The sequence below is a fragment of the Camelus ferus genome, chromosome 17 (assembly GCF_009834535.1).
Source record: "Camelus ferus isolate YT-003-E chromosome 17, BCGSAC_Cfer_1.0, whole genome shotgun sequence".
Taxonomy (NCBI): domain Eukaryota; kingdom Metazoa; phylum Chordata; class Mammalia; order Artiodactyla; family Camelidae; genus Camelus; species Camelus ferus.
In genome coordinates this window covers 40,070,321-40,091,475 of record NC_045712.1, presented here as the reverse complement: position 1 = coordinate 40,091,475, position 21,155 = coordinate 40,070,321, and the positions used below count along the sequence as shown (strand labels likewise).

Sequence of the window (21,155 nt, the reverse complement as noted above, 5' to 3'; positions counted from 1 at the left end):
GCCATACCTACGTTGTTCAGTACAGGGTCCACCATATGCATGTGACTATCGGGCACGTACAGTATGGTTTGTACAAGTGAAGAACTAAATATATATACAAACACACAATTTACTTTTGTTCATTAGTTTGTTTAAGGAACTAGTTTCTTATTAAAGTATAGTTGATGTACATACGATATATAAATTACAGGTGTACAGTATAGTGATGCACAATTTTTAAAGATTATATTTCATTTATAGTTATCAGAAACTATTGGCTATATACCTTTGGTGTACAATATATCCTTGTAGCTTATTTTATACATAATAGTTTGCACCTCTTAATCCCCTACACCTATCTTGCCCCTCATCCCGTTCCCTCTCCCCACTGGTAACCACTAGTTTGTTCTCTTGGAAGCCACCAACATGTTCTTCAGAATGTGAATGGATAAATAAAATGTGGTACATGCAGACAATGGGATATTTGGCACTTAAAAGAAATGAGCCATCAAGCCATGGAAAGACATGGAGGAACCTTAAATGTACATTACCAGGTGAAAGAAACTCAACTGAGAAAACTATATACCATACAATTTCAACTATATGACATTCTGGAAAAGGAGAAACTATGGAGATAGTGAGAATTTTAGTGGTTGTCAGCGGGATGAATAGGAGGAACAGAGGAGGTTTTTAGGGCAGTGAGAATAGTCTGTATGATACCATAACGGTGGATGCACATCATCATACATGTGTCCAAACCCACAGCACATACAACATGAAGAATGAATCATAATGTGAAGTAACCAATGTACTAATAAATGTACCACTCTGGTGGGCGATACTGACAACTGGGGAGGTGATGCACAGGTGGGGGCAGAAGGTATGTGGGAAATCTCAGTACCTTCCCCTCAATTTGCTGTAAACCTAAAATTGCTCTGAAAACTAAACTCAATAAAAACAAAAGGTGAATTTTATGATATGTGAATTCTATCTCAATAAAAGAGCATGAGAAAGTAAAATAAAATGCAGAATTTAGGGGCATCAAATCCCACATCCATCTTATAGGAGTTTCAGAAACAAAAAAAAGGATGAAACAGAGGTGAAGAAATGATAAGGAAACAGGAAAGCTAAAGAGAGGCTGAAGTATTTAACAGACTAACTGCCAAAGTAAATTAGTAAAAAGAGGTATCTAGACACATTCTAGTAAAATTCTGCAAGCCTGGAATAAAAAGAAAAAATACTTTTTCACTGAAAAACAAAATCAAACTAGTCACATTACGAGAGAAAGAAAAAGACAGGTTGGCCCTGGAGTCTTCCAGAACTACATTCAACAAGTGGGAAAGAGAAAACTCCAAAGCATGGTCAGAGCAGAGTGTGGCTAGAAGGTCTCCTTCAGCCCACTGTGCCTGAGCCCTGAACCACAGCCACAAAGCTTCAAGGAGGGAGTAACTCCAGAACCAGAGCCTCTGAGAGATAGTCTTAAAAAAAAAGAAAAAGACTACTGAATAATGAAATCCAATCAACTAAGAGGCAGAGCAGAGCAAAGGATTTACAAATGGAGAAACCGCATTTTAAAAATTGACAATGAGCATTTACTTTATTAAAGTATCAAACATTTACCAAAAATTAGAAAAATCCTCCCCTAAATTAATATCAATCTCAAGGGACAGTAAAATAATTTTTTAAAAGAACAAAGTTGAAATCATATTTTCTGATTTCAAAACTTACTACTCAAGACACTGATATTCACACAAAGACAGATTAATAGACCAACGGAATAGAAGAGAGAGCCCAGAAACAAACCCTCACCAGATACAGTCAAATGGATTATCAACAAGGGTGCCAACACTATTCTATGGACAGAGGACAGTCTTTTCAACAAACAGTGCTCGGGAAACTGGACATACACATACAAGAAAGTCAAAATGGACTCTTACCTAACACTGTATAAGGAAATTAACTCAAAATGGAGCAAAAACCCAAATGTAAGAGCTAAAACTACAAAGCTCTTAGAAAAAAGCTATAAAAGTTTTATGACATTAGACTTGGCAATGATTTCTTGTACATGACATGAAAAGCGCAGTAAACTAAAGAAAAAATGACAAGCTGGGTTTCACCAAAATTTAAAACTTTTATCCATCAAAGGACACTATCAATAGAGTGAAAAGGCAACCCACAGAACAGAAGAAGAGATTTTAGGTCATATACCTAGCAAAGGGTTAATATCCAGACTATACAGAGAACTCCTATAAATCACCTATAAATCAACAACAGAAAATAAACCCAATTAGAAAATGGGAAAAGGACCTGAACATTCTCCAAAGAAGATAAACAAATGGCCAATAGGCACTGAAAAAACGCTCCACACTACTAGTCATCAGTGAAATGCCAAACAAAACCACAATGACGTACCACTTCACACCCATTAGGATAGCTACTATTATTTAAAAAAAAACAAAATTTTAATAGGAAAAAAACAAAGAGGATGTAGAGGAACTGGAACCCTCATGCATTGCTGGTGGGAATGTAAAATGCTGCAGCCACCATGGAAAACAATACGATGGTTTCTCAAGACCATGAACATAACATTATCAAATGATCCAGCAATTCTACTCCTAGATGTAAACCCAAAAGAACTGAAAGCAGGAACTCGGACGGATATTTGTACACCAATGCTCACAGCAGTACTATTTGCAATAGCCAAAAGTAGAAGTAATCCAAGTGTCTATCAACGGATGAAAAAAGAAACTGTGGTATATACATATGTGGAATATTATTCAGCCTTTAAAAAGCATGACATCCTGATGCATGCTGCAACGTGGGTGAATTTTGAAAACATTAAGGTAAGTGAAATAAGTCCAACACAAAAAGACAGACATGTGATCTCACTTATATTAGGTACCTAGAATAGGGAAATTCATAGAAACCAAAATTATAACAGATTAGCAAGGGCTGGGAGGACAGGGAATGAGGAGTTACTAGTTAACAGGTAAGAACCTCCATACAGGATAATGAAAAAGTTCTAGAAATTGATAGTGACTGTGGCTGCTTAACATGATGAATATACTTAATGCCACTGAATTAAACATTTAAAAATGGCTAAAATGGTAGTTTTTGTTATGCATATTTTATAATTAAATTTTTTAATTAAAATATTATGCATTATTATATATGAATTATATCTCAATAAAGTTGATTGGCAAAGTTTATAAAATTTTATAAATACCCACTGTTGAAAGGTCTAATAAAAGGGCATTTTTACACACTGACTGGGAATGAATGTTGATACAATGTTTCTGCAGAGCATTTCAGTAGTTTATCAGAAGCCACAAAAATATATAATGCTCTCTATCCCTTAGTCCTAATTCTACGAATCTGCCACAAGGAAGAAAAGAAAAAAAAAAGATAGGCAGAAGGATTTAAGCACAAAAGTGTTCATCAATATATTGTTTACAATATTGTAAAACTATCCCAAAATAAGGACAGGGTAAATAAAATGAGCAAATATTCATAGTTTATAAAAAGAAGTGTATCTTAAAAAACTTAAATAACCAATAACATTAAATAATACATAATGTATGTTATAAAGGGAAAAGAAAAATACATAATATATGTTATAAAGGGAAGAGAAACTTACAAAATTATATGATGTTATTTTGTTATTCTATATGCTGAACAAAGCCAAGGAATAAACCTTTTTCAACAGTGATTATCCCCAGCTAAGGTAAGATATCAGATGGTATCCAGGTGATATAAGCCAGGTTAGAAAAGACCTTCCTGGAAGAAGTGGTATTTGAATGGAGAAAAGAGAGTAAAAGAAGTCTCTAAGCAGAGTGCTTGTCTATTCATCATTTTCCTCAAATTAAAAACATTTAATCTTCTATCTAAAAAAAACAGAGAAAACAGTAGTACTTGGAAAGGAGTAAGAATGGTCTATTTTTTGAAAAGTCAGCAGGGGGCACCCCATTCAAGGATATAATTTAAATTTTAGCTGAAGTGTTAACAATTTTGTTGGTTTCTTTCTAGTGAGAATACCACAAACCTTCTCAAAGTTTTACATGCTCAAAAATGACCTAAAACTCCTGTTTTGTAATGCTAGATTTTACCTTGGGAGAGTAACACTAGAAGATATTTAAGAATAATTGCCCAAAAAAGTGTTTTGTGAACACCTGTTGTTTCCCCCATATTTTGCCAGTATGGAAAAATAATTACTATCCCACCACTAGCACATTTCACAAAATCCCTTCACCTTGTCTTTCATGTGCTTCTCCATAATGCAAGATAAGTAGGCTTGGTAACATCAACTACAACTTCCAGACCCCCAAAATATATGAAGCACCCTCTAAGGACCTGTGCAAGGTATTTCATATACTTTTCTCATTCAAAATTTAATTATAAAGAATATATATGCATGTAAAAGTGAATGACCTTGCTGTACACCTGAAATCAACACATTGTAAATCAACTGTACTTCAGTTTTTTTAAAAATTTAATTGTTACCAAAAATCTATGAAGCAGATACACTATCCCCAATTTACAGATAAGGAACTGACACTCAGCAGTTATGGTAATTTCCCTGGGGGCAGATTTGTGATCCACACCTACGTCTGTCCGAATCCAAACCACTTTCGTCATCCCACCGAGACTCCCAGGAAGCTGAGACTCAGAAACAGGTCATCATCTGACCAAGTCTCACTGGCGACCAGAGCCTTCTAACACTTTATCTCATGTGCTTTCCACCATGGCATGCTGCCTCCACAATAAGCAAGGACACATCCTTCCGTCAGGAGTCTACAGGTCAGAGTCTCATTAGATTGTTTAAACCATCTTAAGGAAAAACAGAGTGGCATGGGAAAATTCTTTAGGAAGCATAACTAATTAAAACACACGGATAAGTGTATTTGATAAAAGAATATTCAAAAGAGTAATGATTAATAAATTTTCCAGACATATTATATATAGTATTCTAGGATTATATAAACTATTAGCATAAGGACTATTTTGAAATCTTTTTAAATTTACAGTTGGGATGCTTACAGAAACTGCCTGTGATTAAGAGTTGTCATCACTTCAGAATATTTTCTGGGAAGTATTTAGGCCTATGTAATTTTGATAAACATGTTTTAATGACTTAATAAGATAATGAAAAATAATTTATTAAAATATAAATGTTACTTACATATCCCAGTTTGGAGCTATTCGCAAATGCTGGATTAGCAATTGGAACTAGAAAAAAATTAAGATGTACTTCAATTGTGACATGACACAGAAAGCGACCGCTATATTAACAAATCAAACCTGTATACAAATGACATGCAAATCATGCACCAAGGAAATATTTACAAAGATGCAAAAGCACTGAATATGTAAGATAAAAAATAAAAACTAAGAATAAGGACTTTCAGTTTCTCCAACTCAATTATATTCCCTAAATTTGCCCCAGCCGCTCACTCCACACACACACACCAAGTATCAAATAAGGAACTTAATCAACTTAATAATAAGGAAGCAAATCAACTTAAATTTTTTCAAGCCGGTTCCCAAATGAAGGTCCACAAGGGAAAATGCCCCCAACTGCTGTAACTCCTTTCTGAGGATGACTTTGAACGCTCTGCCAAATTCCCATGGTTTCATCGATGAACCAAGAGAGTCCAAGAAATAATATTACCGGGAAAAAAGGACCAAGGAAAGTCTTAGAGATTCAATTCTCCCTTCAGTGTCCCATCAGAAACCTTGGAGTTTACCAGGAAGACCCAGTACAAGAGCCCCACTCCACAAGGGTAGCTCACTCCAGCAGCTGATGCAAAGATCTCTACCTTATGACTTGAGAGATTTTAAAAAAAAAAAAAAAAAAAAACCTTACAATTATTACAAGTTAACATAAAACGCAAGCGGAGTGTTACAAAACAAGTTCAAAAACACTGTCTACTCAACTGCTTTTAGATGTGAGCATTCAATAGAGGATATTTTAGCAAACCTAACATCTTGATCTATCACTTTTTTCATTGTAGTTAAATTATGATTTCAGCGCTTGCTTTAATTGCCATAGAAATACGAAAGTCACATGCACAAGGCCGGTGCACTACCTACCAGAGGGGACTGGAGGAGCCTGGTGGCCACCTCCCTGTGACTGGCCACCACGCACAGATAGCAAAGGAGATTGAGCTTGGCTCGGGAGGCCCCCGTGCTCTTCTCGGTGGAGTCCATCTGTGAGCACACTTGTTGCAGAAAGTCATTCCAGTCTTGGTCTTTTAGAAATACTAATTTATCCACTGAAGAGGAAAGAAAATATTCAAAGTGGCTATCATGTGAAAAAGGATTGCTGAAAGCATTACAAGAGAGATAAAAAGGAACACAGAATTTCAATAGCTAAGATGAGGACCAAAAAAAAAAAAATCACAGCTTTATACTGTCAAAACCAAAAATACTCCAAAGATGTCACTACTTTTACGTCCTCTTCATACTTATTTCTTTTACCTATGGAGACTTTCCAAATTATGTCAATGGAAAACTAGGCTCAAAAAAAGAAAATGAGATGCCTCAAGGAGAATTATCCTGCCACCAATAATATAACAAAAATGCAAAATTAAACTGTACTATGAGAAAACAAAATGGCCTTAGTATAAATAAAGCAATCAAGCCTTCAAATGTTGGAAAAGCCAGAAATTCTACAGTTGTTATAAGGTTCCAGTGAAATTATGGGTAAACATAACCAGGTTAATATGATAGCCAAAATCATCTGGAAATCCCCCATCCAAATCCCCATATAAACAAAAGACAAGAACTGGGAAATGAGATGTCATCTAAAATTAATACAGTTTCACATAATTCCTATCTTTAAACAAAATAAGCTATAATAATGATAATAATAATAATAATTTCCTAAAATAACTCAAAGTAAAGGGGAAAAGGGAAGGAATATTACTTTGAAATAATAATCCTCTAGGTTTTCATAAACAGTGCTTCTACTTGGCACAGTTTATTTAAATTTGAACATATTTTATTTTGAAGTTATTTTGATTTGATACAGATTCTATTCTAGTTATGATCAAGAGTTTTTTTCTGGATCTAGTTTAACAGCTTAAAATATAACTTAACAAAATACACCAAAATTTAAGGAAAAAAGTCTTATATTCACCCTAAATAAGACTTTCCATTAGGAGAAAGGAAATGTAATGCTCATCCTTTAAGAATCTCCAGAACCTACACCATCCCCACAAAAGTGAACCATCTGACCCTGTTGTCAACTGCCCCACACCCTCAAGTCTTCATTCTGGTCTCCAACTGTCTGCACCCACAAAAGCACAGATGTTGGAAATTCAACCAGCTTTACAAGGGGGAGGGCAGGGGAAGGGCCCACTCATTCATCAGGAAAACTCACCCAGCTTCATGGGAACTTTCCCACCCACAAGAGTACAGCTCACACCCCAGACTCAGCCGAGCAAGGCCAAAGCCTGGCACAAACAGACTACAGGTTGTTTCTAACTTATATGACAATGCCCCAAGATTACAGCCGGTTGGCAAGAAAATGAAAATGTGGCTATTCATAAATAAAATATTCCATTTGCTATTACATTTCTTATTTGTATCTGTCGGCCATGAATCTAAGTGCTTGATAAGCCCTTTTTGACCCTACCTGAATGTGCTGGTAGATGCAGAATCTTTGGATCAAATTTAATTGGTGGCTGTTTCATTATCTGTGGTTAAAAACAAAAACAAACAAACAAACGAAAAAAACCTTTTCATATCAGGAGACAGATACCTGTCTCTGTCCTTTATCAGATTATAACTCAATGAGGACAGAACATTGTAAAATTTGTCACAAGAATAAGCATTCAACAGAGCCCTTTCAGATTAAAATATACAAATACAGATAATGTATAAAACTAAAATTACTTCAATTGACATCTGCAATAAAATAAAGCTTCATGGCAAAGAGTTGCCCTATCTTGGCTTACTCTTAAGCTAATTTACCTTAGGTTACAAATTCAGTCATTCAACAAATATTTATTGGGTACCTGTCAGAGTGAGGCACTATGCTAAGTGCTAAGAGGGATACAAAGATGTAAAAAGCATGACCCTATTGCCACAGAGCTGACCCTTTGGTTGAGAAAATAAGACACACACTTGTTAAACAATAAAGAACATAAAATATTTAATTTGGGGTGAAAAACAGATAGGACAGAATCACAGACAAAATATTTCAGAGAAATTTTTCTAAAAAACTAGAGACTACAGCAAGGACTTTAGGTTGATATAGTCAGGGCAGGGTTTCTGTAAGAGCTGGAAGGTGGGCTGAGGTCTTGCCGAAGGGTTAGGACTTGATGGTTGAATTAGAGAAGATACTACTCCATGAATTAACAAGCATATGATTTTCTTGAGGAAAGTGAACGAAATGTGTGGTACCTGGGTCAGTGAATTTGGAATAGCTGGGGAACTTCAATTTGAGACTTTAATTTTAAAATGCAACCATCATTTCTATTTCTAACCTCTCCAATATCCCTCTATACAGCATTTTTCAAATGTTCGCTGGTAGTGTTCTTGCCTAAAACATATAACCTCATTCTAACTCAGAAATGCTTAGACAAACCCAAATTGAGAGACATTTTACAAAATACTTGTCCAGTACTCTTCAAAGTGTCAACATCATGAAAGACAAGGAAAGAATGAGAAATTACCACAAGACCATGAAAGACAAGGACAGACTGTAGGAAACTAATGAGGCCTAAAAACCGAGATGTGGGATCCTCGAACGGAAAAGGGACATGAGTGCCACAACCAGTAAAATTCGAGTGAGTTCGGTAGTTTAGTTAGCAGCACTGTACTCAGGGTAATTTCCTAGTTTTGCTAACATCCTATGTTTTTCTACAATATTAACATTAGGAGAAGCTGGGCAAAAGGTAAACAGGACTGCTACTATTTTTGAACCCTTTTTCTGTAAGTCTAAAATTAGTTCAGAATAAAAAATTTTTTTAAAAAACTAGGGTTTCCCAAGAACAACTATGGCTATAAAAAGAAAGAAACGGAGAATATGGTCAAAAGATAGCACAAATTGTTCTGGAAGTTCCACTGGGAAAAAGCTCCATTAGACATTAAATTTGGCATAGTATACAGGTACTCTGCCAGATAACTCATAATAAGAAATAGCTACATTATGAAAAATAGCTGCATAATCTACATTAAATGTTGTCTACCTAGTCAATAAATAAACATATATCCAAGAACCCATTTGTTCTCAACTGTAGTAATGTTCCCCAGTGAGATGAGAGGAAACAGACATCAATTAAGAAAACAGACACTTACGAAAAAAGGAAGCAAGAAAATCAAAATAGAGGATAGGTGGTGAAATGTAAGTGGGCCGGAGACTGGAAATGAATAGAAAACAGAGGAATGCTGAAAAACTAGGTTTTGTTTAAGGAGCGTAATCATTCCCTAGAAATACAGTACTGCATTCCGAAAATGTGAGGCAACAAAAATCACATAGGGTTACAAGTGCACTGTAACCATGACTGCCCACCATCGACCGTGCAGCCCTGACAGCCCACGAGAGGGTGTGGTCTCCATGTGACCTGCCAGCCCACCCCAGCCTGGTGAACACTGCTCGCTGACATCTGCCTTCACAGCATCAGTGACGAGAATGTTTGGAGTGATTTGCCTAGTACTATGGAGAAATGAAGGGACTGAGGCTAAGGTCTGAGGTCTACAAGTCAGCATGGGCTCCTCAGCCCATGAACTGGTGGGAGGCAGAGCTGCTGCCGAGGAGGAAGAAACCTTATCACTCCAGTGAAGCAGAAAGTGATGCAGGAGGAAAAGAGGGTTACAGACAGGGTGGGAGTTACAAACGTAGACGTGTCACACGAATGAAATAAAAGCAGACAAGAGGAACTGGCAAGAATACAAGGGAGAGGGCACTGGGAATGAAGACACCACACAGATTTCGGCCCTCGGTTGTTCGGGCGTCTTTCCGCACCTTGGGATTGTCGAGAATTGGGGTGACGACAAGATCTGAGTCTGTGTAAATGAGCTCTCTCATCTGGGACTCCAGGTCCTGTTGACTCAGCTGCCCACTGGCAACCTGAAAGAGTAACAAAAGCTCGACTTTGTTTCTGTGACCAGGGACAAGCTTTAAAAGACAGAGCTAATAAGATGCTGAGCAGACACCACTGAGAAAGGTCACCTGTGTCAACGGGCCTCCACTGCTACTCAAACCGCTTCCACAGACAGTCTCATCTGATCTTCACACAAGTCCTAAATCTTGTGCATCAGTATCCCCATTTTTTACAGATGAAAAACACAAGGCTCAGAGAGAGTACTTGCTCATGTTTACCACGAAGGCCGGATAGGACTAGAAAACAGACCTTCTATAGTTTGATTTTCTAAACTACAGTGAAGCAAATCAGATTTTCAATTACCAGCATGGTTTTAATCTTTCATCCATCAAACATTAATCAGTTTATTCCTGCTTCACAGAATATTCAATATGAAGTTAAAATTACAGCATAAAAACATTTCAGACTGAAGTACTGACCTTTCAAGTATTAAACCTAATTAAAGTGGAGTTGACACATAATGAAAACGATTAACCAGATGTTCGCCATCCGTTATTCCTGAGATGTTTCTTTGTGCTCTCCTTAAACACAACTTTTATTCCCAGTGCTATGCCTTACTATTTCATAGCAGAAAAAAAAAAAAAAAAAGGATTTATGCATTAAGAACTTCCACTGAAACACTGACCAACAAACTGCTAACCAGAAAACCAAATCAGCCATGTGAAAGATAAGTAGAAAAAGGTATTACTCAAAACTGAGGTAGGGGCATGAGCTGATCAAGTTCCTTTGCAACTTAAAAGATAAACATATAAGAAACACGTGAGGAATATGTAAAGGAAGAAACTTGTAAAAAAAAAAAAAAAATGGTTAAAGAACACGGACTTTTACAACAGAAAGACTTGAAAGAAAAGCCAAAATGAAATCAACTGAAAAACAGTGAAAAAATAATCTAAGAATTGGTAAAGTAGACCAATTAGAAAAGTATATTTATTATATGCTTATATATTATATATTAATTTCATATATATAAACTGAATGTATGCACAAATAGCAGGTTATAAAAATGTAACATCCCATTCACAATAGCAAAAAATAAACTTGAATAAAATGAAGTGCTCAGGAATACAGTGATCAAAAACAGTGAAGACTTACTAACCAAAAAAAATTACATTATAAAATTGTTTTCTTGCTGAAAAATGAACATGTATGTATAGAAGAAGGGAACAACTCTTCTACATATTTCAAGTGTTCTGTAATTAAGTAATTTTAATTGAATAAAAATGTATCATTTTAAAAATTATAAAACTCCCTTATAGTATTTATTAACATTTGTGTAATTATAATTATGTTTCTATAATAGCAAATATAGTTATTAATTTGTTAAGTATTCTCAAAAGGATTACATACACTCCTCTACAATAAACATCTGGTAGAAGAAATTCAACATCTATCACATTTCAGAATGCATTTTTTACCTTTACACTGATTTTCTATCTCACATATAATGAATTATTAGCACAGTGAGATTTTATTATAACCTATTTACATTTCATTTCAATGCAGAATTAAGTTTCACATGGTTCAAATGCATTTCACATTACATAAAAATTACAGTAACAACTAAAAGCAATTACATCCACCAAGCAGTAAGTACAATAAAAGATAACTTGAAAAAATTTTAATTCAAAAATGTGTCTGCACTCAAAACTGTGATTGAAATTAAAGAAGATTTCAATAGCAGCACTATTTACAATAGCCAAGACATGGAAAAGACCTAAATGTCCATCGACAGATGAACAGATGAAGATGTGGTATATATATACAATGGAATACTACTCTGACATAAGAGAATGAAATAATGCCATTTGCAGCAACATGGGTGGACCTAGAGATCGTATTAAGTGAAGTAAGTCAGAAAAAGACAAATATTGTATGATACTGCTTACGTGGAATCTAAGAAAAAAATGATACAAATTCTAATTCCAAACCAAAAATAGACTCATGGACATAGAAAACAAACTATGGTTACCAAAGAAGAAAGGGTGGGAGAGGGATAAATTAGGAGTTTGGGATTGACAGGTAATTAATATATATAAAATAAACAAAAAGGACCTACTGTATGGCATAAGAAACTATATTCAATTTCTTGTAATAACAAAATGGAAAAGAATCTGAAAAAATATGTATGTATGTATATGTATAACTGAATCATTTTGCTATACACCTGGAACTAACATTGTAAATCAACTACACTTGAACACAAAATAAATTTTAAAACACACACACACAAAGGAAACCTAATAATAAAGATCCTATGCTCTTGGAGGAAAACTTGATACTGTTAGCATGGCAATACTCCCACACTGCCCTAGAGATTCAACACAATAACACAATTGCTATCATAATCCTAGCTGGCTTCTTTGCAGAAACTGACCAACTGATCCTAAAATTCATAGGAAAATGCAAGAGACCCAGGAGAGCCAAAAACTAAAAAACGCTCAAGAAGAATAAAGTCAGGAATCATACTTTGTAATTTCAAAACCTACTAAAAAGCCACCACAATTAAGACAGTGTGCTACTAGCATAAGGAAAGACATACAGATCAATGGCATAGAACTCAAAGTCCAGAAATAAACCTTCACATTTACAGTTGATATTTCACAGGAATGCCAAGTCAATGAAATGGTGGAAGAGTCTTCTCAACAAATGGCACTGAGACAACTGGACATTCACATGTAAAACAAACAAGCTGGGCCCCCTACCTCATGCCATATACAAAAACTAACCAAAAATGGGTTAAAGATCTAAATTTACCTGCTAAGCATAGGCGTAAACTTCACAACCTTAGAGTAGGCCATGGTTTCTGAATTATGACATCAGGAGCACAGGCAATAACACACACACAAAAGATAATCTGGACCACATCAAAATTAAAAACTTTTGTGCTTCAGAGGACACCAACAAGAAGTGAAAGGAAAACCCACAGAATGGGAGTCATTTCAAAATCATTTATCTAAGATATACAAAGAATGCCTACAACCCAATAATGAGCAAAAAGTTCGAATAGACATTCTTTCAAAGAAGATAGGCAACTGGCCAATAAGCACATGAAAAAAATGCTCATCACTAGCCAATAGAAAAATGAAAATCAACACCACAGTGAGATAAAATTTCACATCTCGCTAGGATAACTATAATCAAAAAGACCATGCAACACTATTCACAATAGCCAAAAGGTTGAAGCAACCAAAGTGTCCATCGAAAGATGAAGAAATTGGTACATTCACACAATGGAGTATTATTCAGCCTTAAAAAAGGAATGAAATCGACACATGCCACAACGTGGATGGACCATGAAGACATTATGCTAAGTGAAATAAGGCAGATACAAAAGGACAAATATTGTATGATTCCACTTATATAAGGTTGCTAGGCAAATTCATAGAGGCAGAAAGTCAAGGGGTGTAGGGAATGAGTACTGGTGATGGTTGCGTAACAATGTAAGTGGACTTAACGCCATGCTTAAAAGGGTTAAAAAGGTAAGTTTTATGTAACGTATAGTTTATCACAATTTAAAAAAAGACAGTAACAAGTTTTGGTAAGGGTGTGTAAAAACTGGAACCCTCATAGGGTGCTGGTCAGAATGCAAAATGGTGCAGCTGCTTTAGAAAACAATTTGGCATTTCTTCAAAAGGTTGAACAGGGTTAGCATACGATGCAGCATTTCCAGTCCCATGGATATAAAAAGAAATTAAAACACACACCCACACAAAAATGTACACAAACATTCATAACAGCATTATTTGTAATAGCAAAAAGACAGAAACAAGCCAAATGTCCACAAACTGATAAATGGAAAAATAAAATGTGGTACATACAACAGAATTATTACTGAGCAACAAAAAGGAATATAATACTGACACACTACAGTTTGGATGAATCTTAAAATACTGAGTGAAAAAAGCCAGTCACAGAAGATCACATACTGTGTAATTCCATTTTATATAAAATATCCAGGATAGGCAAATTTATAAAGATAGGGAGTAGATTAGTGGTTGCCTAGGACAAGAGGGCAGAGAAACGGGAAGAAAATAGCAGTGACTGCTAATGGGTACAGCTTTTCTTTGTGGGATGATGAGAACATTCTGAAAGTGACTGTGGTGCTGACTGCGTAACTCTAAGTAGGCTAAAAAGCCCCTGAATCATATGCTTTTAAATGGGTGAATTACGTGGTATGTCAATAATATCTCAATAAAACTGTTATCAAAATATAACTATGAAGCACCTCTCCTAACAGTACTTACTAGAAAAACCAATGATAATCAAGGAAGATGACCTAGCTGTACATTTTGCAATTTCAAACACAGTTCAGAGATTAATTTGCAATTATTCTTCTCAGTCTGTACATCTTATGTAAAAAAAAAAAAAAAAATTCCATCTCTGCTCACCTTGGTCAAAGGAGAAGCCTTCTGTGGTGAATTCTGAGTAATATTCTCACCGGGACTTAACACCACTGCAGTGCTAGTTCGCGGAGTAGGACGAGAACTGAAAAAACGCACAACAGGTAACATTCAGATTTCAGAGACTTTATCCTCTGTTTACTCTTCCCTGGGAAAAAAACACATCTCACGGAAAATGGTAGAATATGATGTTTCTATGTGATCTCATATAGAAAAATGTTTAAACTCTAATTTGTGTTTATATATATTATATATATATATATATATTTGCAACTGTTTTTGAAGTAATTTCATGGATAATTATTTCTTTTATTTACAGCTTCTATGCTATATTCAGTATATTCTGTTTTAACTAGAAATCTTAAAATACTGATTTTATTATGTCTTTAATGTCTGCTGGTCCAGCAGGATTAATGTAATAAAGCAGATCAGATATTCTACAAAGCATGGGAAATATTTATAATTTTATTTCAGAAAATGTTTGAATTGGAAAATTACCTTAGTATCTACTTAAATAACAAATCTGCATCTATTTTTAATGATCCCTCCTAGACTTATCAAAGGCTGCTCTATGGGCCACTCCATTACACCTGGGTCTCTGATTTTGAGTTTTACGTATTTTAAGAAATTCTTCCCTTCAGATCATTAGGTCTTTTTTGATCAATTCCTTCAATCTCCCCAATAACAGGATTCTCACTCCACTTTCAACTTGTCTTTTTATTCATTCGTTAAACATGTATTTACTTAGGTCACAAAATATACGAGAAGCTGTACAAAGTTCTTTTAAAAACTGAATTTAAAATGCCTAAGATGTGTATAGATAAATTTAACATACTTTATATTTAAGTACAGGTAAAACAAATCAGGAAATTTTAGTTTATCATAATAACCCCTATGTCATGAAACTTTCTCTATGAGTCTAAAGCTATGAATAAACTATAACACTTAATATTTATACACATTAAAATTGTAAACATATTGGTTTTAATCACTTTAAAATACCATTCTGACTTTATTATTTCAATAATTACAAGTACTGTTGAAGCCTCCCAGATAAAATGTTTAAAGAAATACACAACCTGCTCCTTTCTGTTAAGTCTTTATCTAAATAAAAGAAGCTGGACTTCTGGAATTTTAAATTCAATTCTGTTTGATGTGAAAGTACAAAATGAAGAAGTTTTAACCCTTATAAATAGGAAACGTTAAGGATGTTTGGTTAATATTTTGTAAAAATACATAGCAAACTCTATATTTCACTGGCCAGCGCCTAATAACAACTTGGAAAGCAGACAGTGAGAACTGGAATTTGGCATCTATCCCTGTCCTTCATGTCTGTGTAACACGGTTTGCCGCCAAGACAACAGATACTAAGAAGATTTAACTTTCATCTCCCAATTTAACTTTCATTTCATTCCTTACTGCTGTTATTTCACTTACCTGAGAAGAAACATGGACTCACTCAGCTGACCCCCAAGAGTACTCTTAGGCTGCAACTCAGATGGATTTTCTGTGGCAGCAAAGTCCAGCGTTATCCATGATGGCATCAAAATACGAGCAGGGAATAATGCAGAGATTTGAGAGAGAGAGAGAACATGAATCCAGGAACTCTCAGTGACAGCATGCCGAGCAGCGCGACAGTGCCAGCTGAAAGCTCACCTAGGCGGAAGGAGTGACTGAGCTGCTGGCCGCTCTTCTCCCCTCTCGCCTGTCCACTCTGAGGACTCTTCAGAAGCTCCTTGGAATCTTGGAACCCAGGATACTCTACATTTCTGCCATTCGTCAGGAAAAAGCCAACACAATCAAACTTACTACTCCATTTTCTGTAGCATTCTGTGTTCAACAGGAGGTTGGGACTTAAATTACACATGAACTTTGGGAAAATTTTGGAGTCGGAAAAGTAGTATTTTTCACTGAGTAGCAAATGAGCACTTACTACAAGCAAGGCATTGTACTAAGAATCTACAAACCTTATCTTTGAAAAATAAACAGAAGCAAGTTTCCCTTTTATTCTTCCCCTTCCAGTATTGCCTGGACTCAGAGGCAGCAAGTACAGACAGGAGCCCCAAGAGAAGCCCTGTTTCTATTCCAAGAACAGCAAAGGGCACCACCCCCCACACAAGGGTTAGAGCAGGAGAAATCTAGTTTTTAATTTTTCTCTTTCCGTTTTGTCTTGCCCCAGGCCCCAGATAATCCTGCAGCAGCTGGTTGGGAGATAGCAGTAGCTTCTGGCCAGTGCCTAAAACTCAGAGAGGGACAGAAGCCAGGTGAATAGGACTAACAACTACCATACCAAATCACTGGCTGGAGAAGGAATGACCAGAAAATGAGCAAAATCAAGAACACTAAATGTCATGACTAAACTCCTTAAGCAACCCTTAATTAAATACAAGCTTGATTCTCTGTTAATGAAAGCATAGAAATTCATGTCATTGATGCTGCAAGAACAGAACAGTAATGGAACAAGTGTTTAATAATCATGCCCCACACATAAAAATAAGCATATACAACCTCATGTTGGAATCCTCGGTGCTTGAATCCTGATCTTTTCTAGTGAGAAGCATCCTTCCAAAAAGAATGCTGCAGCAGGCCTGCCCAAGTGAATCTTTACAAAACATAAATGGTAAAATTCTATTTTAACATGATTCACCATGGAGTATTCCCAGGACATGTTCCAATTACATGTATCAGATTTGTTTCACACGTTCTTTTTTGGAACTTCACTTTTAGAACTTCATTCAGAAATAAACAAGCTTACCATGACTATACATAATCTGTTTAGGAGTCAAAATGTTATCTAACTAGTTCACCCACATTGAAATGACTTTAGGCCACATCTAAAACCCAGACTCACTTTCAAAGCATTAAGTTTTACTACTAACAAAGTATACCCAAGGTGTACTCAAACTCAGAATGGTTAAGCCTAATTAAAATTTAAAAAAAAAAATTTCTATCTGATTAATTATTCAAAATTCCTGTACTAAAATAAAAACTACTTTGATCAAAATTAACATACAAATGATAAAGAATCTGCAACCACATGTAATATCCCTTCCATACAAAGGGCTCCTAAAATTCACTAACAATTAAAATTACTAACAAATGGAATTCCTTTTTCATCTATCCGATTGGCAAAAATTTGTAAGATCAACAGCCCATTGTAGGTAACAATGGGAAGGAAGGAACTTTCTCATATTGCTGTAAGTAGAAACCAGCCCACGTTCCTAAGATGCAGCAAAAGTACCAAGCTTTTTAATATTCTGAGTCTTTGGCCAGGAACTCCACTTTGAGAGATTTATCCAAATGAGATGACTGCCTAAGTGAACCATAACAACAAAAGCAGACAAAAGGATATTTACTGTAGCAGTGTGTAGGATATTCTAAATTAAGAAGCATCCTTAAATGCTTAATTTTATCTAAATTAAGAACATCCATAAATGTTATTACAGGTTATCGCACGAACATTCAGCAGCCATTTACAATGACTAAGCAGACATAAAAAGAGAAAAAACTAGGTTATGGAATGGCCTCAGTTTATGCAAAAAAGTATTTAATACTGGGATAGAAATACATGGACATAATTAAGTCCTAAATAAAATAAAGTATATTTGTATTGTATCAAAAGATGTCTGGAGGATTACCCACCAAAATAACACTAATCCTAAAAGCATTCTATTGTAAGCATAGGAGCGTCTTACAACTTACATTAGAACCAACATTTCCTTCTGCAGTTTTTCTCCTCACATTTAATGAAGATACATTACATGCGACACTAATTTTATTCTTCTTTTAACACTCTGAAGCAGAGACCCCAAATACTTGCCTAAAACGTCCAGTTACCTAATGGCAGAACTAGAAGTGGAAAACCAGTTTCTCTTGTCTCCTGGCAGGGAGACCCCCCTCCCTCCCTACTCCCCACTCCTTCCTGTTCTCCCCGACTCCATAGCAGAAGGCTATCTAACTTTCTGCCAACACTTCGAGGAAAATTCACTGCTATCATCCTGTCATGTGATACCCCCAGTATGACAAGATCATCATATAATCACCACATTAAAATACGTTATATTAAGTGTCTTGACACTAACATCCCTGGTTCAGTAGTCTAACACAGTTTTAGCCTGAAATCCACAGTGGGGAAAAAAAAATGTACTTCCTGGATTTAGGAGTTACAAAAAAATCTGTCAGCCTATGAGGCAACTGTTTGCTACACTAAAAGAGAAACTGACTTTTTCAATTCCCAAACAGAACACTCAATGTAAACTCAGATTTTTTTTTTTCAAAAAAAAGATAATTTGAACAGCTTTGTATATTAAGAACAGCACCATTTTAGAAGTACTATAAGAAAAAAATGATTCCACTCTTCATTCATCTTAAAACACAATCCATACATACCTTTTCTGAGGATCTTTTTGAAGTAAACCATCAAGCAAATTAATAAAATCTGAAGAAGCTTTAGGAAGAGAAGGATCTATACACAAATACCCAAAAAGAAAAAAAAAAGTGGTAAGTAATTGAATACATACTCAACATCAACATTTAAAGCAACAGTATTTTAAGCACATGAATTATTTTTAAGAGAACACTGAATATATTAATTTCAGCCTCTATTTAATGCTGGGGGTTGGGAGAGCAAATAAAAAATAGTTTTCCTGAACTACAAGAAAACATAAATCTCAAAAACTAAGTTCTGACTAACCTCTGAACCTTTTTATTGAACAGCTCCAGCAAGGGTCACCAGCCTGACAAACTCAACCCTTGTCTTCAACTATTAATTATGCCTCATCATCTGAGGCATTCTTAACTTGACCAGGTTTGCTTTAGAATACACTGTGATTAGAGTACTCACAATCCCTCTTTAGAGATTTTTTTAAACAGGAAAATAGTCATATTATTATGATATTGTCCAATTCCATTAATCTCCAAGTGTTTCGTCTTTCTGTATCAGACAGATATATTCCGTGGTCTGATTATCAGTCCTATGGGTAAAAGCGGCCATGAAGACCATGGCCAAAGCCATCAAAACAGATGGCGCTATTGGGCACTGTGGCCACAGTCTGATGAAGACCCTTGTGAAATAATTACACTGGGGCCACCAGTGCTGTCCTGACCAGACCCCTCTGATACTTTCATTCTCAGATTTCTCTTCCCTTTAACCTACAGGAGAAAACAATGATCAACGTTGTATTTAAAACAAAAGAAAAAAATCTTTAACTTAGAGGAGAAAACAAACAATACTGTATTTAAAACAAAACAAAAAAAAAAATCAGAAGTTATCATTAGAAGGAACTGAAATGACTGATTTCTACAAAAAACTAATATAAATTTAATAAAAAAGAAATAGTTTTTGTTTTAAGAAATATAAACTATTTTCAAAATATCAAGTATTTTGTTTTTTCACTTAGGATGATTCTTAAAATACTGAGAATATTCTGTATTCTATTTCTTCCATTAATTACTTCCGATTTTTTTTTTTCTTTTAAGCACTCACAACCATATTTTTCAAAGTCCTGTTTTCATTTTTGTGTCTTAAGATTCACGTCTTTTGTGGTGCACAGCCAAGTGTTCTATGATGTTTGTACCTTCTTTTCTTTCCTTAAAATTGTTAATGGTAGACTGTTACATTAATTACAATTTGCATGATTAAATTTCCAACACTTCAGAAATACTACAAGTGTATCTAGCTTAAATGTAAAAACTTGTCAGGGTAGCATTCTGACTCATCGAGGTAAGGACTGAGAAATGCCTAATTTGTTCCTAATCAAATACTAAATAGAAATAACTACACAGGACTTGAGTATGTATTACGTAAATGGTACGTACACAGGAACACACACAAAAGACATAAAAGCTGCGAGTATTTTAAATCTTTAAACCAGACTTCTTCTGACACAGGAGCACAAAATAATTTGTATTTTTAAATGAGGGAAACTATCAGTAGTGCTTTCTTTTCCATTCCAGTATCTTTTAAAAAACTGCAAAGGGAATGCTAACATTTCTAAAAGTATCAGTTTGTGAATATCTATAAAATATAAATTTGAGGCATCATGAATCAATAAAAACACTTCTGGATAAAAGTGCACCTTTAGTCAGTGTAGAAAGGAAATTAACTCCATTTGTAATAAAAATCCTACCTTTTGGAATAGGTGGCAAAGGATCGTCATAAAAAATCTTTTCAATTAATTCTGATAAACTTTCTGAGAAAAATGGAGGCTTTCCTGAAAACATGAAAATGCAAAACTAAACAACAGTTTGTTATCACCAATAACTCTTAATAAATCTCAACTACAGATAGTTCAGGGTTACTTAATTTACAGGAAAAAAATATGTATATAACAGTAATTACTAAATGCCTAGTGCCTACCAGGCACATTGTCTATATATTTCTATATTTTGATAATTCAACATTTCTCATCCTAACAAATACACAAATTCACTTATAGACCACTTAATTACCAGGATCCAAGGGCTACATAGGCCATTGGACTCATAATTAGTCTACAGGTACCTTTATAAGATTTTTCTACTAATAGTTTTTAATAGTTGGACATATTTCAATATTCCAAATTATTATCATGAAAAATACCTCCACGTCAGACGTTCCTAAAAATCTGCAGTTGCCTAGACACCAAGCAATTCAGCCAAAATCAGCACATAGAAAAATTCAGAAACA

At 35.1% G+C, this 21,155-nt stretch overlaps 1 protein-coding gene across 1 annotated transcript in view; it reads right to left on the bottom strand.

The window, feature by feature from the left end:
* Window positions 1-21,155, bottom strand: part of ULK4 (unc-51 like kinase 4) — a 442,995-nt gene that overhangs the window by 405,460 nt on the left and 16,380 nt on the right. Inside the window, 11 exon segments of the mRNA XM_032459157.1 lie at window positions 5,159-5,205; window positions 6,070-6,251; window positions 7,616-7,676; window positions 9,950-10,054; window positions 14,477-14,573; window positions 15,926-15,995; window positions 16,145-16,257; window positions 16,997-17,043; window positions 17,045-17,090; window positions 18,878-18,953; window positions 20,617-20,700. Of these exon segments, the coding sequence (XP_032315048.1) occupies window positions 5,159-5,205; window positions 6,070-6,251; window positions 7,616-7,676; window positions 9,950-10,054; window positions 14,477-14,573; window positions 15,926-15,995; window positions 16,145-16,257; window positions 16,997-17,043; window positions 17,045-17,090; window positions 18,878-18,953; window positions 20,617-20,700 (928 nt within the window).